General features: G+C 37.2%; 1 protein-coding gene across 2 annotated transcripts in view; it reads left to right on the top strand.

Annotated features, from left to right (window-relative positions):
- Window positions 1-21,191, top strand: part of LOC106700000 (membrane-associated guanylate kinase, WW and PDZ domain-containing protein 2-like) — a 68,056-nt gene that overhangs the window by 12,930 nt on the left and 33,935 nt on the right. For both annotated transcript variants that reach the window (XM_023335095.1, XM_023335145.1), the window contains exons 2-3: window positions 12,708-12,997; window positions 18,277-18,393. In XM_023335095.1, the coding sequence (XP_023190863.1) occupies window positions 12,708-12,997; window positions 18,277-18,393 (407 nt within the window). The remainder of the gene's footprint in view (window positions 1-12,707; window positions 12,998-18,276; window positions 18,394-21,191) is intronic.

Genomic DNA, 21,191 nt, shown 5'->3' with positions numbered 1-21,191 from the left:
CTCACCTTTGCAAAAGTTGCACAAACTGGGCTGCGGTCAAAGCCGATTATGTCAGCCAGTGATCTACAAGCTGAGCGTCGGCTTTGATGAGGATGAGGCCCGGCATCCAGATAGACATCAGGAACATGTGGAGAGTCACGAGAGCTGACAGTCGGAGCTTTCTTCTTCCACTAAGACACTTTCTATTGATAATGGGGGGGGAAAAGGAGAAGTATCTGTGCATTGGACACAACGCTGCACTCAAGAAAGACCCTTTTAAAACAGCTTTTGAACATAAAATCAAACATTTGTATTTCTGCTCACCCTTCTTCTCTGTGAGAATGCTTAAATAAAAATAGCTTTTCTTTTTTATTGTCTTGGCTCGATGCCAGCTGAACATGCGACTCCCTGGCAGGGAGTGGATTTGTGAGTGCCCTGGATTTATAACAGTCTCCGAGAGTAATTGTGCATCTCAATAATTGCCTTTCCTGCTTCTTACAATATCTGGGAGCAAAATGTAATAAAAAAATGGGTTAATTTCCATTTATTGCTAGGAAAACTCTTTCAGTGGAACAGCGTGCACTTTAGGCTTTACCTTGAAATAAATCTGCCAGAGCAAACTGTTGTTTTCACAACCTTGGTAGAACCAATTTAAGCAAAGTAATTCAATTACTCATTTATCTTAATTAATGCGTATGGTGTACACTCCTTTTTTTGCTTGAAGGTCTTTCAAGAAAATCATGTGGCCCAGTGTCAAAACATATTCCCTCTTGCTTCAACTTTATTGATTTAACTTGACATTGAAATATTGGACTTTAATAAATTAGCAGCTCAACAAGCAACCTGGAATTATGGCTTAGTTAATTTGTGGTGAAATAAATTTATTTCACTCATGAGCAGCTGTAGATAGATAGATAGATAGATAGATAGATAGATAGATAGATAGATAGATAGATAGATAGATAGATAGATAGATAGATAGATAGATAGATAGATAGATAGATAGATAGATAGATAGATAGATAGATAGATAGATAGATAGATAGATAGATAGATAGATAGATAGATAGATAGATAGATAGATGGATGGATGGATGGATGGATGGATGGATGGATGGATGGATGGATGGATGGATGGATGGATGGATGGATGGATGGATGGATGGATGGATGGATGGATGGATGGATGGATGGATGGATGGATGGATGGATGGATGGATGGATGGATGGATGGATGGATGGATGGATGGATGGATGGATGGGTGGGTGGGTAGGTTGGTTGGTTGGTTGGTTGGTTGGTTCATTCATTGATTCATTGATTTGTTGGTAGCAGTATGTCAGACGACTATCAGGGCCAACAGTAGATTTTCATAAAAATCTCTGAAATTTTGGGATTAATCTCATAAAATTTCTCGACAAAAAAGAACTCAGAAATTTAGAAATTAATCTGAGAAATCTTTGAGAAAATGTTAAATTTTTGCCATTTGGAAAAATTTCTGAGTTTCAAAAGTCAAAAAGTTTCCAATTTGTAACTCAGAAAATTTCCAAAAGTTGAACATTTTAAATTTTCTCAACATTTCTGAGATTAATTTCAAAATTTCTGAGTCTTTTCAAGAAAATCTCAAAATCAGGGTTATTTTTTTCTTTGTCATTTTTTAGCAAATTTTCAAGTCTTCAAACTCAGAAACATCCAAGCTTTTCTAGAAAATGTATGAGCTTTTTTAAAAATATATATTTTTAAGCAAATTGTCCACTTTTCAAAATCAGAAATTTCAATTTTTCTCAAAAACATTTATTTGGCTTTATCTCAAAAAGTGTTCTTTGTTTTTTGTTGTTGTTTCTTTGTCTTTTTTTTAAAGCAAATTTTTAACTTCTCAAACTCAGAAATTTCCAAGCTTTTTCAAGACTTTTTTTTTGGCAGAAATGTATTGCTCCTTTTTTACGCCATCATAGCCAACAAAGAAAAGTATAAAATTGTGTAAAGTATAAAAATTAAACAGACATAGTTAAAAGCAAGGCATATAAAAATATTAAAAAGTCAATGAATTTGTATGTCCAGTTATATTCCAATGTATGATAGATTTGCTAAAAAGTTGTAAGGAAAGGAAAGTTTTTATGTAATATTCAGCTTTTTATGTAAATAAAAATGTGAAGAAAGTTTGGATTGGTATTCAGCCCTCCTGAGTTTTTCCAGATCTACTTTTTGCTGAAATTACTCCTTTCTCAAGGAAAACCACAGCACGGTTCTGCCACCACCATGTTTCACAGGGGACGTTTTACACCAACTATTTTATTTTGCACATAGACTCTGGTTTAATCTGACCAAAGTACTTTCTTCCATATATTTTTAGTATATAAACAAGCGTACATAAAGTTCATGGTAGAGTTATTTTCACAGCTGTTTATACCAGGCAGTCAGAATAATAACCGCCTCTAGCCTAAGTTTTATGCTTTGTGTCTAAAGAGTTACATTGTAAAAATAAAACAAGATACATCCAAGCATAGCCTCTAAGTAAAATGTGTGTGTGTCACACACACACACACTCCCTGACTGCTTTGGTTTGAAGTTACTACAGTGGAGGGCGAGGTTGGGATCTGCAGAGATCCTGAGCATGTCGCTGCTGGTGAAGAAGCCAGTGAAACGTGATATGTGTTTGTCAGCTCTTCTCTGACCTAAAGGTCGAAAATCTCAATGCAGCAATCTTTTTATAGGGCTGGAAATCTTGAAATCTTATATTGTGTTCCCCTAAACCGGATGTTTGTGACTGTAATTCATGTAATCCAGACAGTTTGTTATTTTTAGCCATACTTACAGTTTGGCTTAAGAAGACAGTAATTTTGTTATGTTCGCTACTGTAGACAATAAAAATATCCTTCCTGAAATGTTCATTCATCATCTTGTGCTTACTTATACACCAGCATTTGGTCCAACAAAGAAAAAAAGGTCTTTTTATAGATATTGGTCCTAATGGGTTTTGTCATTTCTTGGAATGCAATTAAGAATGAAGACGACTCATTCTGCGCTTCGGGCCACTTTCTAATTTATATCCACTGAATCACTGTCTCAATTTGTTCATTTTCAGCTAAGCTGACATGCAGCGGCGGCCTGTGTCTGTTCAGGCCAGTGGCGTCGACCAATCAGAGCAGATCTCGGTTCTACGGGGGTGGATGGCCTTTTTAGGTTCGATTTTTAAAGCCGGTCTGCAAATAACACAAACCGAAGCGCAAATAAAAATGTGATTTCAGTCTCCTGTTTGGAAAAGTGTGTTTTGAAAACCTAAGTTTGGCATTTAGATCAATATATTTGTCCAAAAGAACTAACAGTTATTCAAGAATTAAAACAGAATAACTTTAAGAATGTTTTCAGAAGCATTAATGAGACTGATCGCACACAGGATAACCTGAACATTTTTTTGCCATAATATTCTTTTGAAACTATTTAGCAAACATTGTGTGGTGCTCTGATTATTATATAGGGCTGAACAACAAATCAATAACAATATATATTGCGATAGTGATCAATATCAATAGGTAATATACTGTATCTGGTAGAATGTCTTATAGAATGTAAATTATTTGATCCAGAACCGCGTAGCATTCTGGGAGATGTCGGCAAAGGAAAAGGTTTAGTCCCTCAAACTCTCACGACCAGTTAAGCAAAGCTGGTGGAATCAACTGGCCTCACTCGCTCTCTGGTTACCTAGCAACTCACTCATTCTTTGGTTGCCTAGCAACAACCTGTGGAGTAACTGGCACAGCTGCAGTTTAAAGTTCCTCCACATTGCCTCATAACATAACTGATTAAAAATAACAAAACAATGGCTTGGAGTAAAAACTGTGGATAAAACAGGAAAGGTCATGCCACCAGTTTGGTAGTATTTCCGATATTTAAAACAAAAAGAAATTATCAATAATTATCTATATCGCCTGATATAAAACACTTATTCTATGATACATTTTTCAGCCGTATCGTCCAACCCTAGCTTTATGTTAATTTTAAATAATTGTATTGTTGTTAATAACTTTTATACCAGTCGTTCAAATTAAATATAGACTTAAGTTCACTTATATTTTCTTTAGTTATTTATGTATTATTTTTAACGTTTCTTTTTACTATGTATGATCATAATTTTAAAACTCATTTCAGGATTTTAGAATCTGTGATTTTTATAGGTTTTATAGTGGAAATAGTAAACATATTTCATGGTTCTTAATCATTTCAGCATGGCTTTAGCATGGATTGGCATTTATAGGAGACCTTCAAGCAAAATTCAGTATTTGCACGTTTTAGTACTTCCATTTGGGTCTCTACTGCTGCAGTCCAGTTGCTAAAAAAACATTATCTAAGAATGATTTTGTGGAAAAAATTAAACCTATTCAAGGAAGCGCAGTAGGTCACCTTTAATCCAGTTGCAGTGACTTTGGTAGTTGTGTCATTGTTCGTTTTCTCTGGTGTTTCCCTATTCGGATCAATAAAGTCATCTCGTCTCAATTTTGGAAATTGAGTTTGGACGTTTTTGGCTGCAGCTTTTAAGCCACAATGACATTGTTAGTTGGACAACGTCCCCAGTAAAACTGCTGAATAATTAACAGTTTGATATTGGATGAAGTCGTAAAAGTGTGGCTATGTGGGCTAAAATATGACATTTTTTTCTTTTAATGAAGACATTTTTTTCTTTTAATCTCACACTACATGGAGAGTTTATTTGCTTTTCACACCATCCTTCTCACTTTGTTTGGTAACAAAATAAACTTATTTGCTGTTCATTCTTGTCACAGTTCAAATTGTTTTCATTATTGCTGATTTTCTTGCTGCATTTTATATGCATGTTGAATGGCATGTTTTCTTGTCTTGCCCATGTTGAGAAGTGGATATGACAAATGGGCTTATGTGTGAAGTTATATCAGTAAACTAGGCAAAATGAAATCTTATGGACACTCTTATCCAATTAAAAAAAGAAAATTGTATAGAAATTTTAGTTAAAAACATCTTCAGTTCAATTATATTTAATAATAAATATAGAACATTTAAAAACAACAGCTGACCAAAGTCTGTCACAGTTATTACCTATCATAATAAAATACTGTGATGAAATAAAATGCAAAAGTGTCAACATTTTTCAAAACTATTTGGCAAAACATCAGTCAAAAGACCAGACCCGAGTTGGACTTTTCCTGAATAAATACATTTTCTGCAATAAAAGATTAATTTATTTAACATTTTACACGTCTTTTCCTGAGGTATCAATAAATTTGTAGGGTGGCATACATAAATAATCTTTGAAATCAGATTATCTTGCAGAAATAGTTTTGAACCATTCGGTTTAGTTAAAATTCTTTCACTTCGTTAACCTTTAAGTTTGCAGATGATGCAACATAAACTTTGGTGCTTCAGAAAAAAGGATCAAGCCTCTCCTCATCCAGTCTCACCTGCAGCTCCTCGTCTCTGAAAAACCTTCTGATATCTGTGACACGCCCGACCGAGGAGCCACTCAGCGGCAATTATCAGCCCGGTGCGCCGCTCCCTCTCTCCGTTTCTGAGCAAAGCTCCGCTAGGTGACAGGCATCTACAGTCGGTAGTGTCAGGTTGTGTAAAGCAGAATCCGGCTGTGTGAAATACAGAGAAAAAAGGAACTCAGCCTGCCTGAATATTTTAGTGTGTATTTCATACATGCATAATATTTCTGAAATATTAATGTTTGATTAAAAGAGATGTATCTTCAAATGCTCTTCACTACTTTATATTTACGTTCACACTGCTGCCTGAAGTGACCCAATTCCCATTTAAATGTGTTTTTTTTTCTGTTTACCTTCATGTGATCTGTATCTGATATTTTCATGACAGTCTGAACACAGATCGGATTTTTTTCGGATGCAACCCAGGCTGCTTGAATGTGTGGTCCTAAATCCGATACAGTATCTGATCTTTTCAAGTGAACTGAATCTTAACCTGAACGTCACTGATGCTCGACAAACGTCACTACTCTGCGTCCTGATACGCGCAAGTGGGCAGTAAAACAACAACCATGACGGACGATAATCAGGATTAAGTTGTTAATATGCTGCTTCCGGTCGGACAACAACTTCAAAATCGTAAGCTATGCTCCACCGTTAGCATCCACGTTTACTTCCGCAAAATGTTTACTTTCTTCTTCTTCTTTATTTATGGCGGTTGGCAAAACACTGAGCGCGCTCTCTATGTGTGACGTTATTGCGCCCTCTACTGCGCATGCGGGACACTTTCAGGTCGTTTGCAGTTCACACTGGAGATCACATATAGGTCGCATTTATTTGGAAGTGTGAACGACCACGCTAAATAAATAAATAAATTAGATTTCACAGCAAATCGGATTTGGGTCTCTTCTGGCTGCAGTATGAACATAGCCTATTTTGAGTAGAATTTTGTGGAGTCAAGTCCATGTTTGTGTGGAAGCTTTGGCAGACATGCATAAGCAAAGATAATTTTAGGAGTATTTAATAAGTTTCAAATTAGATTTAATCTCATCTTATGTAAGAAATCAGGATTAACAGACTTCTCATTATAAAATATATATTTTTAGAGAGTGCACTCCAAAATTTGTTTGTTTGAACACATGATCACATTAATGCAGTGGTTCCCAAAGATTTTCTGGGCCCTCCTATGGATTACAGTAAAATTCCACCCCGCCGGAAAGAAAAAAGAATCAACTGGGCATACACATCATTCAACCAGACATAAAACTCCACTGAAGTTTATTTCACAATTCAGGTTGCAACAAAACACACTACAAACCATCCTTACAGTGAAACACTTTTGTGTAACTTTTTTTTTTAATTCATCCATTCCACTTCCCGTGCCTCCCCTGCAATTGCACTTTGCCCCAAGTAGGGGGCACACCCCACATTTGGGAACCACTGCATTAATGTCTTGCTTATTTTTCATGTCAGATACTTAATGACAGCCATTATGGCATGCATTAAGTGTTGCTGCTTTCAGAGCAACACAGTCTAGTCTCAGGTTTTAAAGTATAAATCAGTTTAAAAACAGTTTCATGGGATTTTAAAGGGAGTCTATTACGCTAAATTCACATTTTGCACCTTTTTATACTTTCATTTTGATCTCTACTGCTTCTGTCCAAGTGCTTAGAAAAAAGCACCCAGACTGTTTTTTGGCAATAAGTTAAAGTTTTTTGGTGTCTGGAAAATGAGCTGCTTCTATCGATGGGCACTGCCCCATTGATAGCAACCCAAGCAGAGCTCCAGCACGTTGGTAAGCTGGTTTTACCATTGTGTGTGCTGTACAATGGCTGCTGGAAAAGACAAGTATTTTATTGTTAACTTATCATTCATAAACCACCTGCTGCATTCTTGTTGGTTGTGCAGAAGGCTCTACTAATGCTGTTCAAAGATGTACTGTTGTCTAATTGTGTATCTGTTTTCAGCCATTTTCACGTGCGAGTGTAAACTTTGAGTTTGGGGCGTGGCCAGCAGCAGCTTATTTGGATTTAAAGTGACAAACATCTCAAAATAGGCTGAACTGACCAGACTGAAATCTCATTATCTACATGATTTTGCACAAAAAATGAGATGAACATGTTTTTTATAGCCCATAAACCTATCCTAGCCTGTTCAAGGAAGCATAGGTCACCTTTGAACAATCTCATTCAATAAAAATGTTAACACTGTAGATGAATGTAACATTGCCCAGCTGGTGCAGCAGATAGAAACCAGGACGTGTTGATGTAGCTGTGAATCTGCTCAAGCAGATTGTGATATTTTTCAACCTGAATGTGAAAATATCTTTTTCACATGTGGTAGACAGTCAATAACAGTTTTCTAACTAGACCTTTAAAGGTTGACACCCAACTCACTCAGAAAAAAGCACATTGTTTATCATTTCTCTCGTCTCTTATCCCTCTTGTCCATACTGCCCCCATCACTCCCATCTCTGATTCAGTCTCATTTCTCATCCTTCTCATTAGTTTTCCTCCATTTCTCTCCCAAATTTCCCTCTGGCCAACCAATCCCTCCCATTCCTCATCCATTTCATCCTTTATTCAATCTCATTGCTCTTATCCTTATTGCTCTCCACATCCCTCTCATCCCTGTTCTCCTATTTAGTATTATCTCATATCCCTAACATTTATCATTACTCTCTTACCTCATTCCTTACGCATTTCATCCTTCTCATCCTTATTTTGTCTTCCTTTTGATTTCATCATCTCTTCTTATTACAGATATTTTGTTCTCTGCTGTCTCCTTGTTCTCAAAATAGCATATAAATTAATAAAGCAAAAAAAAGGACAAATGCTTGGATTTTGACACAAACATCAACCTGTGAAATCTCTTTCTTGCTATAAAAATCGAACATAGATCATTGTCTGCATTACGTGATCTATATCACATTTAGAGCCAATCACGTCTGTGCCTCACAGGAGCACAAGCACCGCTGTAGATCTTTTTTTTTTTAATTTAAAGGAGCGTGAGTCAGCAAATAGAAGGTCATAATTTTACCCTGTCATCTTTTAAATGTCACACGTTTCCTTGTTACAGCAATACAGAAGCTAAGATTGTTTGGAGCTCAACGATCTGAGCTTCACAAAGCGCAGTATTTAGGAATGGCAACTTATTGTCATCGAATTAAAAGAGACATTGGTGAAACGAGCGTGCTCGGTCAGTTTGTGGCATCCGTCGATGTGGCGGGGACGAGTCCAGGTCCGTCTGCGGACCTGACAGGCTGCGGCTCATTAAACCCCCGTCAGACACCGGGAGGTCAAGACGACAGCAAAATCTCAGGCGAATGCATGTATGCATACCGCATCTGCAAAAATATGCACAGAGGCAGGAGAGGATAATACTCCAAACCAATCAGATGATTTATATTCCACATTTTAATCTGTACTGCTGACCAGTTCTGAGAAATCTTTAAACGGAGCACAAAGAGAATTACGTTGTTAAGGTTGAAGCCCATGGGAGCATATTTGTCGGAACATGTCTCGACATTGCATGGTAAATTAAAGCATGATTTAATTTGCTTTAGCTTATATTTTCCTCTCGTAGCAAGCGGTGCACCTGCAGGGTTACTCTGCTCTGTTTTAGGGCAGATGGCAGATTGGCTTCTGGGAAGCAGGATGACAATGTTGCTGCAGAAGGCTTCACAGTGGGGCAGACAGAAAGAATGGGGCCACAGTGTGGCACAGAGGATGTGATAAGAATAAAAAACTTGTTTATTAGTGTTTTATTCCACTATGCTTTAACAATAAACAAAGTATGACATGCATGTTTTTTAATTTTTACTTTTCCTGCAGGGATTCCTGATGCAGCAGAACCTGTGTCTAGTTTTATTTCTGAGCTGCTCTTTTGCAAGGTCAATAAAATGAGTCGTATGCCAACCTCAGGCTGTGCCGTGCCTCTCCATCTCTCTTTGACCTTTGTGCTTCCCTTTTTCCTCTCCTCCCTCCCTATTCTCTTAGCATGTAAGATTCATATATGTCTATTTAATTTTTTTATCGTTTTAAATGATTTCTCTTCCTTGTTTGCTGGTCAAATCACCTGGGATCTAATGTGTGTAGCAGGGAGGAGGGAGAGAGGATGGAGCAGGATCGCTGTCAGCTCCGCCTGTTGAAGGGCCAGTCAAGGGGAAAGGATTAGATACATTCTGTCCTTCTCACACATCGACTTATCAGGTCCACACTACTAGGCTACTCAAAGAGAGGCCTGTGTTTGGGTTGTGTTGCACAGCTGGTTAAAATAAAGGGTTGGGATAAAAGAAACATTTATTTCACATTGCAATACAGAAAATTGCATCTTACAGGTTCTACAAAAGGGAAGGGAATGTTTTTAGAAGCAGACACGTAATTTTAAAATCTACTAAAACAGATAAGAACTGAGAGAGTGTGACTACCTTTTGTCAACAGGAGACAGGAAAATTTAATACCAATATTTTACATATTTTGCATGTTTTTCCATTTGGGTCTCTACTTATTCTAAAAACAAGCCAAACACTTAAAAAAACACCCAGACATTTTGTTGGAAATAAGTTCATGTTTTTTGGTGCCTGGAAAATGAGCTGCTTCAAAAACCTTCCATATGTAACGTCACAAATCAGTAGCCTCTGCCCGGTGCCTAGCAACTCCAGAAGAGTTCCGCCCGTTACCTAGCAACCCAAGCTGCTCCAGCACGTTTGGCTAGCTGGTTTTGCTGCTGTAGGTGTGTTATTGCTGAATTATCATCCAAAAACCACTTGCTGCATTCTTGTTGATTGTGCAGGATGCTGTACTAATGCTTTTCAAAGGTTGAATAATTATCTATTTGCAGTCATTTTCACGGGCAAGTGCAAATGCTGAGTTGGGGGGCGTGGCCAGCTACAGTTTATTTGTAGGCAGAACTGACCAGACTGAAATCTCATCATCTGAGAATGAGTTTTTGCAAAACGAAAAAAAATTTAGTTGTTGGGTGGGTTATTATTACTCTGCTACCCCTCCACCCCCCCAAAAAACAATTTTAACAATTGATTTTCCAATAATTAAATCTTCAAAAACAGAAAATTCAATTCATAGATTAAGTTGATTTATTGCCCAGCCCTTTGCCAGAATGTTATTATTTTTTTCAAACTACATTTTTTTTTGTCAGAAGATTTCATTTACTGCTGTTGTTGTACTTTCACCACAGTGCACTGTTAAATCCCTTGGATGAGTGTCAGTTTGCTAAGTCTCCAAACTTCTACTCACACTTAGCATTTATTTTTTCCTATTTCTGGACAATTACACATAAATCTTATTATTTTAAACTCACAACTGAGTTGCAAACATTGCCCTCACTACTTTGCCTTGGATGGCCTTTGTTATGCATTAATGCCCAGGTTCAGCGTTCCATGCACAGCCTGGTCACAGCTTTCAGCTGCAGGCTCAGTTTACTTCTTTTCCGCCTTTTTTTCCCTTTCTTTTTTTTAAAAACATTTTTTCACAATTATTGTCATGTTAATTATAGCTCAGAGTCATATAAATAAACAGTAAAAAAATTATTACTTTTATTTTTAACTTTTATGCTGCCATTCTTTGACATAGCCTCTAATTAATTAATAATAAACAATGTGTCTTTCTTCTTCTGTTTGTAATACGTAATGTAACGAGTATTAAAGTGGAGTAAATTTTTCCTGTTTTCCCCAACCCACATTTCACAGCATTCCTTCAATTACGAACTTTTTCTACCTTTTCTTCGATGCGTGTTAAGGTGACAGGGCTCCTCTGATCACGTCAGAGGAACATCGTCTGTTGTTTTGCATCAGAGCTGTCACATCACAGCAGATCTTCACCGTGTCAGCCACGTCTACATCCTCTCAAGCTCGCAGCTGCTCTTCAGGAGCCACATTTCAGCAGATTTCCCCCTCTGAGCCACTTTAATTTCAAACTTCTCACCTCAAAAGTGAGATCTCACGGCATTTTTTGCAAATTTAAATGAAAACAGATAAAGTTGCGAAGAGCTAAAACACTTACAAGTTTGATTAGCAAAGATAATCACTTGCAAAAAAAAGCAATTTTTTACTGCAATGTGAGCTTCCTTCATCTAAAATGTTGAGAACAGTCACTGCTACTAAAAACATAAAAGTGACTTATTAAGCAAAATCTTATGCACACCCCGTCAAATAAAGTGTTACCCATTTCTATCTTAAAGAAAAAGATATAAAACTTCAAATATTTCACAATGAGATTAACATAGACAGAAAAACCTTACGAAAACCTTACATAGTAACAGAAAGTATGATGGCCACTTTAAGAAAGGCTTACAGTATTCAATTATGCCGCATGAACTGATCAGTACATCATTGCGAGAAAACGCAAAAGTATTGCGAGGGAACGCAAAAGAAGAATGTTCCCTAAATTACGGGCTCCGTAATTTTTATTGGCGGTTGGCAAAAAACGTTAGTTAGCAGAATAAAAATCTCGCTTCACAATCTGGGGTTTATCCCCTTAATTTTGATTCCTACCTGTACATTTTCTACCGAGCCAATCAGCGAACAGAAGAAGTTGTGAACGATGACGTCAATTTTCTGCGCTGTTTTTTTTTTTTTAGAATTGTAGTCCGCCTGTAGTCTTAGCGATAGCAGCGGTGGAAGTAAACTTCCAAATATTAAGTTAACATTAACAGCCACATTACTTGGCTCTGCAGTTATTTAAACAACCACAAATTCAATTTCCGGTAAGTTTCACAGCGTCAAAATGGCGTCACAGACAAACGTTAGCAGTTAGCTGAATTAAGCTATATGGAAATGTGTGTGCGTAGATTCCTGAAACGTTAACAGATTTTCCCCATGTGGCCGTAAACACGCAGGAATGTGCGCCAGCTCCTGCCCTGCATGTTGACATGTAAACATGATGTCAGCCTACAGCCAACGGGGTGAACATGAGGAAAAGTTTGATTCTGGCGGCTGCAGAACATGTTCTGGAGGCCATTATGTGTTTGCATTAAACAAAAACGTAGTTTCCATGTGACGTCATACCTGAATTTCAAGTCCAGCACCCTCTTACCTAAAATATCCCAGGCATAAAACGTCGGGATTATTCATGACGTTTGCACCTTCTGATGTGAAATGGCGCAGCTCTCCAGACGGAAGACGCCGACAAGTAGCAAAGGTTACATGATTACTGAAAATCACAGGTTATTTCCTCGCTTGCTATGTAATTGACAGCCTGACACTTTCTGCTAACGCTGAATTTCCCTCTCTCTTTTTCCTCTATTTTCCTCTCCAGCTCATTTGCCATGTCTAAGACAGCGGTGAAGAAGCTGCACTGGCGGTCCAATGTGCAGGATACCTTCATCCCCTTGCTTGGCGCGTCTGGAGAGCTGGGGGTCGCGGTTGGTGGCGGAGCAGATTATGGAGAGTTTCCTTTCGTTACGTCGGCTCCCGGCGGCAGCCTCACAGTGGGAGACATCATCCTAGAGATCGGGGGAACTCCGGTACTGGGGATGACTTTAGGGGATGTTCGAGGAGTCCTCAACTCCTGCCCCCATCCGATCCGTATCAAAACTGTTTCACCAGGTATGATTCTAGTTTTGAGTACAAATGAAGTTCAGGTGATGTTTTTCAGTGGTTTGCCGTTTGTGAAGTTACAAGGTAAAAATATTAACAGCAATATTTTTGTTTTATTTAGCGCAGGGATCTGCGACTTTTGGCTCTTTGGACTTTCCACAATGGCTCTTAAGAACTTAAAAATGATAAAGAACCAACTATTATTTTTAAATATAGATAATAGATATAAAACAAATGCATGTCAGCTTATTTCATGGAACAGTTACATTGAATTTCCATAACAAAATGACACTAAAATTACTTTTAAAACATTTTTTCTTGTCATTAGGTTGGCAAATATGCACTTTTATGTATTTAAAATCAAACCAATCAATCAAGTTTATTCGTATAGCATATTTCAGCAGTTGAAAGTGTTTTACATCATAAAAACACAAAAATAAAAAGTCATAAAAACACCCAACAGTCGACAAGTGAGATACCAGTGACAAACATTATCAAATCATCATTAAAATAATCAATACATGTCCAATACATTGGTCAATATTTCATTGATTATGTTTCAAAAACAACTCTAAACAGGTTTAGTCTAGATTTAAAGGAACTCAGTGTTTCGGCTGTTTTGCAGTTTTCTGGAAGTGTGTTCCAGATTTGTGGTGCACAGAAGCTGAATGCTGCTTCTCCATGTTTGGTTCAATTAATTTGAAATGAGTTTAATTTGTAGTAACTCTGTCCAGTCATATAGTCAAATCCAGAACCAATGACATTCTTTGCAGTTTAATCCCAATTATAATCCAGTGCAGTCAGAAACAGTTGGTCCTTTGACGCCAACTGGTAAGAAGGGAGTCACTGAATTTGCAGCTTCTAAACATCTGTGATGCATAAATTTATTTACTGTGAAAACTAGTATTCTTTACTCATATTGGCATAAATAAACTTTCATGCACTTGTAGACGGCTTAATTTGGTGCTGCCTATTTTACAAACCTACTGTGAATGTGTCATTTCACACCAAAATAGTCTGAATCACAGAGGCTGTCGTCTATTTACTTTCAGCTCTATTTTCCTTTTTACGCTCTCAAGAACCAAATCTGTTGCTTGTAGCATTTTACTGCCGACTTGTCAATGACTCTGTGTTTGAGTGTGCATGTCAAGTAAGCTGGTCAATATTTGGGTTGTCTCCACAATCAGTGATGACACATGACAAAGGGCTTTGCAATATGGTTTTCTGTCAACCACAAGAGGCCTTGATGTTGTGATTCGGGGGTTTGAGACATGGATATCTTTGTTGGCTCTGAACAGGGTAATATGTCACCTGACCGTGGCTCCCCGTGGCCTTGGCTTGTTTGATTGATAGCTGATTTGGACACAAGGGTATAAATGGGCACCTTTGCTCCTGGTGCCTCTGCTGCTGGTGGAGATCCATTATCAGCTGTGAAGCCTTCCTGGCCATCCCCAGGCAGCTTGACTGCATGCAACCTGGACAGTGATGGATGTGTTGCTGCTCTGGGTCGGTGTGGCACACCTCCTCCTCCCACTCTCTCTAGGACTATTACTACTACTACAACTCCCTCTGCCCCAGCTTTCAAATACAGGACACCAAGATGGGCTCCCCAGATGCAGGAAGCACAAATAGCAATGATGCCTTGATACTCACAAACTGGGAAATTTAAAAAGAGGCTGTAGACAGAACAGACTTTAAGCTACGTCTAAAACTGTCATTGTTTGGGGCGGTGTGTTTACACTGCAAAAACACAAGATCATACCAAGTACTTCTATTATACTTGAAATAAGAGAAAACAAACTTAGAAACAACTTTTTAGCAAAATATAGCAGCTTAGTTTAAGTAAATAACCCCTAAATAGTGATAGAAAAATGACTAGTTCCACTGGCGGATTATTTAATTTATAATATGGGACAATGTTTTGTTATAAGTGAAATAATCTTCAGTTTCAATAAAATAATTATTTCATTGATGGATTTATTGATATTTTCCATCAATATTAAGGAATTAATTACTCAAAACTAGCTCCTATATGTTGCTGAAAAGTTACTTGCAAGGCAGTTCTGTTTTATTTCATGTGCACTAGAAACTAGATTAAAAACACTTAGTAAGATATTGTGTTTTTGCAGTGTATCAGCTTTGTGCAACTAGAGGTAGATTTTTATGTATTGAACACCTCAAAAACGCAACATTTTACCAAATTGATCAAATTCCAAATATTTTTGTCTAGTTCAAGTACCTTAATACATTTTAAACAAAACAAAATTAACTTACAAGTAACTTCTCTGCAAAATATAGGAGCTTGTTTTAAGTCAATAATTCCTTAATATTGCTAAAAAGTGACTTGTAACAAGTCATTTTTCCCATTAGTGAAATAATCTGCCAGTGGAACTAGCACTTTTTCATCAATATTAAGGAATTATTGACTTATAACAAGCTCCTATGTGTGGCTGAAACATTACTTTTAATTTAGTTTTGTCTTATTTCAAGTTTATGAAGACATTTGGATCAGAAGCTACACCAAAAATACTTGGTAATATTTGGTTTTTTGAAGTGAATTGTTAAAACTTAAAATTATGACTGACAGAATTTTCTTACGCTGGAAAATGGGGAGACCCATAATGCGAGTTTCACATTTTGCATGTTATTTCACTTCCATTTGGGTCTCTACTGCTTCTAAAAACAAATGTATAAAAAAAAAGAAAAAAAACAGCCAGTTTTTGGCAATAAGTTAAATGTTTTTTGGTGTCTGGGAACCAAGCCATTTCAAAAACCTCTGGAATATAAGCCAGGAATCAGTGAAGCCCAGTCCGTTACCTAGCAACCCAAACAGAGTTCCAGCACTTTTGGTGAGCTGGTTTTACTGCTGTATACACTGTATACAATGGCTGCTCGAAAAAACAAGTGTTTTGTTGTTGACTTACCAGGTAGAAACCACTTGCTGAATTCCTGAAGAAGTTGGAGGTTTCGAGTTTTCAAAGACGTACAGTTGCATAAGTGCACAACTGTTGGCAGCCATTTTGACATGCGAGTCTAAACGTTGAGTTGTGGGGTGTGGCCATCAAATTATTTGGATTTAAAGTGACAAGAGGCCCTAAGACAGCTCATCCTGATAGGAGCTCAAAATAGTCAGAACTGACCAGACTAAAATCTCATAATTTAAGAATGATTTTGTACAAAAGCTGTAATGGACGTGTTTCGTATAACCCATACATATTCCAACCTGTTCAAGGAAGTATAATAGGTCACCTTTAATGCAAATGTACATCACACATTTTAGATTTATAGTCCAAAACATATTTGAAAACTTATTTTTATGCCACTTTGTTTTGTTGTACCTCCTAAAATCCCAATGAAATACATTGAATTTTATGGATATACTGTGATGAAACAGGGAAGTTTCAGGAGGTTTGGCTTTGTAATCCAAGCGCAGTTGGCTCCCTGAGTCAAAGAGCAAATTTTCAGGCCTGAACAGACTAGAAAACATCAGCTGTTTTATAACACATTGAACAAAAGCCCATAATTTCTCCCTAAAGGCAACAGACGAGATTAAATCCTCCTTTACAGACAGCCGCCATATGTGACCATTCATACTTACATGCAGCTAACCGCCAGACATGAAGTTGAATCCTTTGGTATTTTTAAAATCAGTCTGTTACTAGGTAGAGTTAGTGTGACAGACAGGAGGGTGGGGGGTGTCAGGGGTGTCAGGGGTGCAGACAGACAGGCGGATGCCTGCAGGGGTCGCACCGACAGAGTTGTCATGTGAGGGTGACAAGTGAAGATGTGTTCAGCCCATCAATAACAGGAAGCGAGCTGTCATCAAACGGCGTAAAGCTCTGGAGATGTTTTTAAGAGATCACAGAAAGAAAACGGAGTCCTGCTGATCCACGCCGACTCCTTCCTATGTCTCCATTAACCTCTGTTTTCTCTATTTTTATACATGAAGGATACTCAGTTCACAGTCAGGTTAAATGCACAGTGAGGTGTTAGTGTCAGGGTTTAGGTCATAAAACATTGTTTTTAAATCCATCCTAGTAGCAGAAATGATTTGGATACAGTCAAGCTTGGCATAGACGAGTTACCACCCTCAAAGTATAACTTTTATTTTTATTTGGCCTTTTTTATACAGGTTGTCTCATTGAGATCCAAGATATGACTTACAAGAGAGACCCGTTTCGATAAAACATTACAAAGATTACAAACACAGCAACAACAAAAAAATTAAGAAGTTTGACTCAATTAAATAAGCTAATAAAATATGGGCCAAAAATAAGAGCAAGTTTCTTAAGAATTATAATGTGCTCAATAAGCATGCTAGTTTGAAAATTGTTGCGTTTATTTGGTGTTTATGCTGTATTTTTTTTTATTAAATCGGTGTATCAAAATAAGGATAACAGAAAAATGATTGTGAAAGACAAAGTATAAATTTTTGTTTATTTGTCCTTATATTTTTCACTCAATGTCTCATACCTCACTCCTAATATATAGATAGATAAATAGGGCTGGACGATATGGCTGAAAAACCTATCGTGATATAAGAGTTTCATTTCGGTCGATATTGATAAATATTGATTAGGTTTTTTGTTTTAAATATCTCAAATGCTGCCAAACTGGTGGCGAGACCGTTTCCTGTTTTATCCACAGTTTTAAGCAACTTCACGCCGTTGTTGCTTATTTTTAAAAGTTATGAGGGAAAATGGCAGAACCTTAAACTGCAGTTGTGCCAGTTACTCAACAAATTGTTGCTAGGCAACCATAGTGAGTGAGTTGCTAGGTAACCAAAGAGTGAGAGAGTTAATTCTGCCAACCGAAATTCAGTGAATATTCCATATATTGACTATTCTATCAGATTTATGGTCTATTTAATTATTATTTAGTCGTATTTAAATCACTTACAATATCACACTTCTGTATATATTTTTATAAATTTTATATTGCGTATGGTTACATTTGAATTTACCAGTATTTAACACTTCGGATGGAGTAGCTACCAATAAAGTATATCCTACTCTTTCCTATTCCATTGATTTATTGTTCATCCTTACTAGATAGATAGATAAATAGATGCTTCCCACCATGCATGGAAATTCACATTACAGCTCAAGATTGCTTATGGCAATAAACAACTCACAATTACATCATAGTAAACAATATAAAATACCTAAAAGTTATGCACTTAGTAAAATAATGTATAAGAAACAACTTAATAAACTATGCTAATTTGTAGCTTCTAATTCTGGTTCCTCCTCTTTATGCTGTTTGTGTTTTGTTTGCCCTCCCCTCAGGCTCCACATTGTGCAAAGATCTCAGGTTATATCTGAGTAAGTGCTTCACACCCGGCTCAGTGGACAGCCAGCTTCAGCAGGTCATCAGAGAGAACCTCTACCTCCGAGCTGTACCCTGTGAGTCGCCCTCTCTCTCTAATTTTTTCGTAAATCTCCGATCTTTCTCCGCCTGCTGCTGGTTTGTGTCCTTTATGTCTCCTCTGCTTGCATTTACACCTCTCATGTGATGTCATCTGTCAGCTCATGTCAGTTTAAGGCTAATATTAAATCGACTTCAACCTGGCTTATGTTCATAATTTAGCCAAGCGTGTCTCTTCGTTTTCATTACCGGCCTCATTAATTCTGTGACAACGTATCTCCTGCTGCTGTCACGTGAATATCCTGGTGTTAATTAGTACTTAAGCATGCAGAACTGTTTTCCTCACTTCCTCATGTCGAAGCATGCTCCCGCTAGGTGATTTGATTTACTGAATAATTCAACTTTGCACATGAAATGGTCAGTTGCAATTAAATTTAATGAAAATTTAAGGAGAAGTCAACCAGTTTGGGCAGTCAGTATTGCCACAACACGGTTTATTTTGTGTTGTGCAGGCAGTTTGACCAGGTGGTGCTAAATCTGAGGGTAGTTGACTGAAACAGGTTCTTCCAGTTTTTTTTATTTATTTATTTTTATCCTGCACAAGCAATTTCATTTTGATTATAATAAATAAAAGCATGCAGAGTGGCAGCCAAAGGCAGCTAGTAGTTGTACATCTGTTGCTATCTTAATCCCCTCCATGGTGACGTCACTGCGAACGGCTGCAGGATATAACAGCTGACTATTCTGAGTCTGGAATCGCAATTTGCTTTTCCTAATGTAATTTTCTGCCTTGTTTTGCGTTTTTTAAATTTTGCTTTTTACAAGCGGTGATGCAGAGGACACCACCCATCACTGTTCTCTCTTTGTGTGTGTGTGTGTAGTCTTAACCTTGTCGTAGTACTGTGGAGTTGCTGTTAATCTCTCCTTTAGTCCAGGAAGTAGGTCAAATGGCACAGTCTGCCGCCACGCCACACAACTCACCCTCTGACAGAACAAAGAGCGGTCCAGAACGCACAAGACGGCGTGAGAGAGCCTCGCTTTATCTCTCAAATTGAAGTTTAATTGCAATTTTAACTGTTTTTCATCTTATTACCGCGCTTTGCATCTACAAGTGGCTGCTCAGGGACGGCACAATCCAAATTAACTCTGCCGCTCTCTGCTTTTTTTTCTTTTTTTTTAATAATTAAAATGAGCAAATCAGATGAAGGCGAGCCAGAGGAGGATTTAAGGAAACAGTGCCCCGATTTTAATTATTGATTAAAAAAGAAAAAAAGGAGTTGTTTAATCCGTCTTGCTTTATTGTTGGGAAACTTTACGAACTTCCTGCCATCTCTGGGTGTTTTAATTTAGTAAGAGTGACAACGAGGCAGGCTCGGCCCCCTGGGTGTGTAATCCCCTGATCTCCTGAAGATGACACAGTAAGATGCTGTTGTTCTCATGCTCACACCGGCGCAGCCTGATCCCCACGCAGCTCAGGCAGCATCACTTCTTATTTCAGACCATACAAGTTTCTTTGTTTTTCTTTCCTGCTCGTATTGTTTGTCTTTTCCCCCCTGAATGAGGCGGCTGTGTTTAACAGGAGCGAAACGCTGAGGAGTTTTCATCAGTGGCTCATTGTGGCCCCCTTCAGGAACATAAGTACGTTTTCCTGCTTTCTTTCTTGACTTGCATTTCTAGTTATTTATTTGGCACAATTTGAGTTTTTAAAATATACGTCATGCTAAGGAACAGCCTTAAAAATAGTTTAAATTCAATTAGGTGTTTTCAATATTTGGAAAGTGCTTAATTTCTGTACAAAGTCCTTGAAAATGATTCATATTCAAACTGAACAGTTTTGTAATAAAGTGCAATATAATGTTTGATTAACAGCCTAAATTTGGAAAATGTTATTTACAGTTAAAAATAGATATTTTCATATATCTAAAAAAAGGCGTATATTTTTTTGACTGCTTGAAGTTAAATCAGACTAAACTTTTCTTGTTTTACGTCAGATATATTACTAAAATTATTTCTACTTGCTAAATTCGAGAAAATTAACAAGAATATTTTTTTAGAGATTTTTTGTAACTTCCTTTATGTTGTTTCAAATTCAGAAATACTTTATTGATCCGAAAGGGAAATTAAATATTGCTGTAACTCAATGAGGTATTGCAGATAGATTCACGATTTGTTCTGATTGTTTCAATAAATATTTATGGCTTAATAACTTATTTGTCTGTATATTTGAAATAAAAATTGTCTTGTATTTTATACATTAAGCAAAATTGTTATAATTGGAGGATTTTTTGTTAAATTAGTGTTTTGTTCTCAGACCAGTAGGGTGCATGTGAGATATTACAAAACATAAAATTTTGTTATATTTTAGTTTATTTTGTCCTTGCTATGTAGAATACTATAGTAAGACATTAACAGTAATACATGTTATATAATAGTCAGTTAAAACTGTCTTTATAGCTAGTTTATGTTATTTTTATCTCTAAAGTCTGGTGTTGGAAAACTTTTTGAAAAGTGCTTAGCAATGTGTTTAGACCATCAGATCACATATGTTTCTTATTTCAATTTTTTTTCCTCTTTTTGTAAATCTTGCTTCATGCTGCTGTTTTGTTTTAGAGTAATTCAGGCATCTTTTGATGAGATGATATTGTTCGATATTGAAGTTGGCACTGAAGCAAGAAATAACGTTACAAAGGCTCATTTGGGAAGGCAGCTCGTAAAAATGGAAATGAACGACAGAATTAAGCAAATGCATGCTGGAGTATCAATAATCTACAGAGAGGAATTAAATTAAAAGCTAACGTCGGTCAGAGCCAAAGTGACGTCGCTCTAATGGACTTGT

The sequence above is a fragment of the Xiphophorus maculatus genome, chromosome 1 (genome assembly GCF_002775205.1).
Source record: "Xiphophorus maculatus strain JP 163 A chromosome 1, X_maculatus-5.0-male, whole genome shotgun sequence".
Classification (NCBI taxonomy): Eukaryota; Metazoa; Chordata; class Actinopteri; order Cyprinodontiformes; family Poeciliidae; genus Xiphophorus; species Xiphophorus maculatus.
This window is presented reverse-complemented; position numbering and strand designations above follow the sequence as displayed.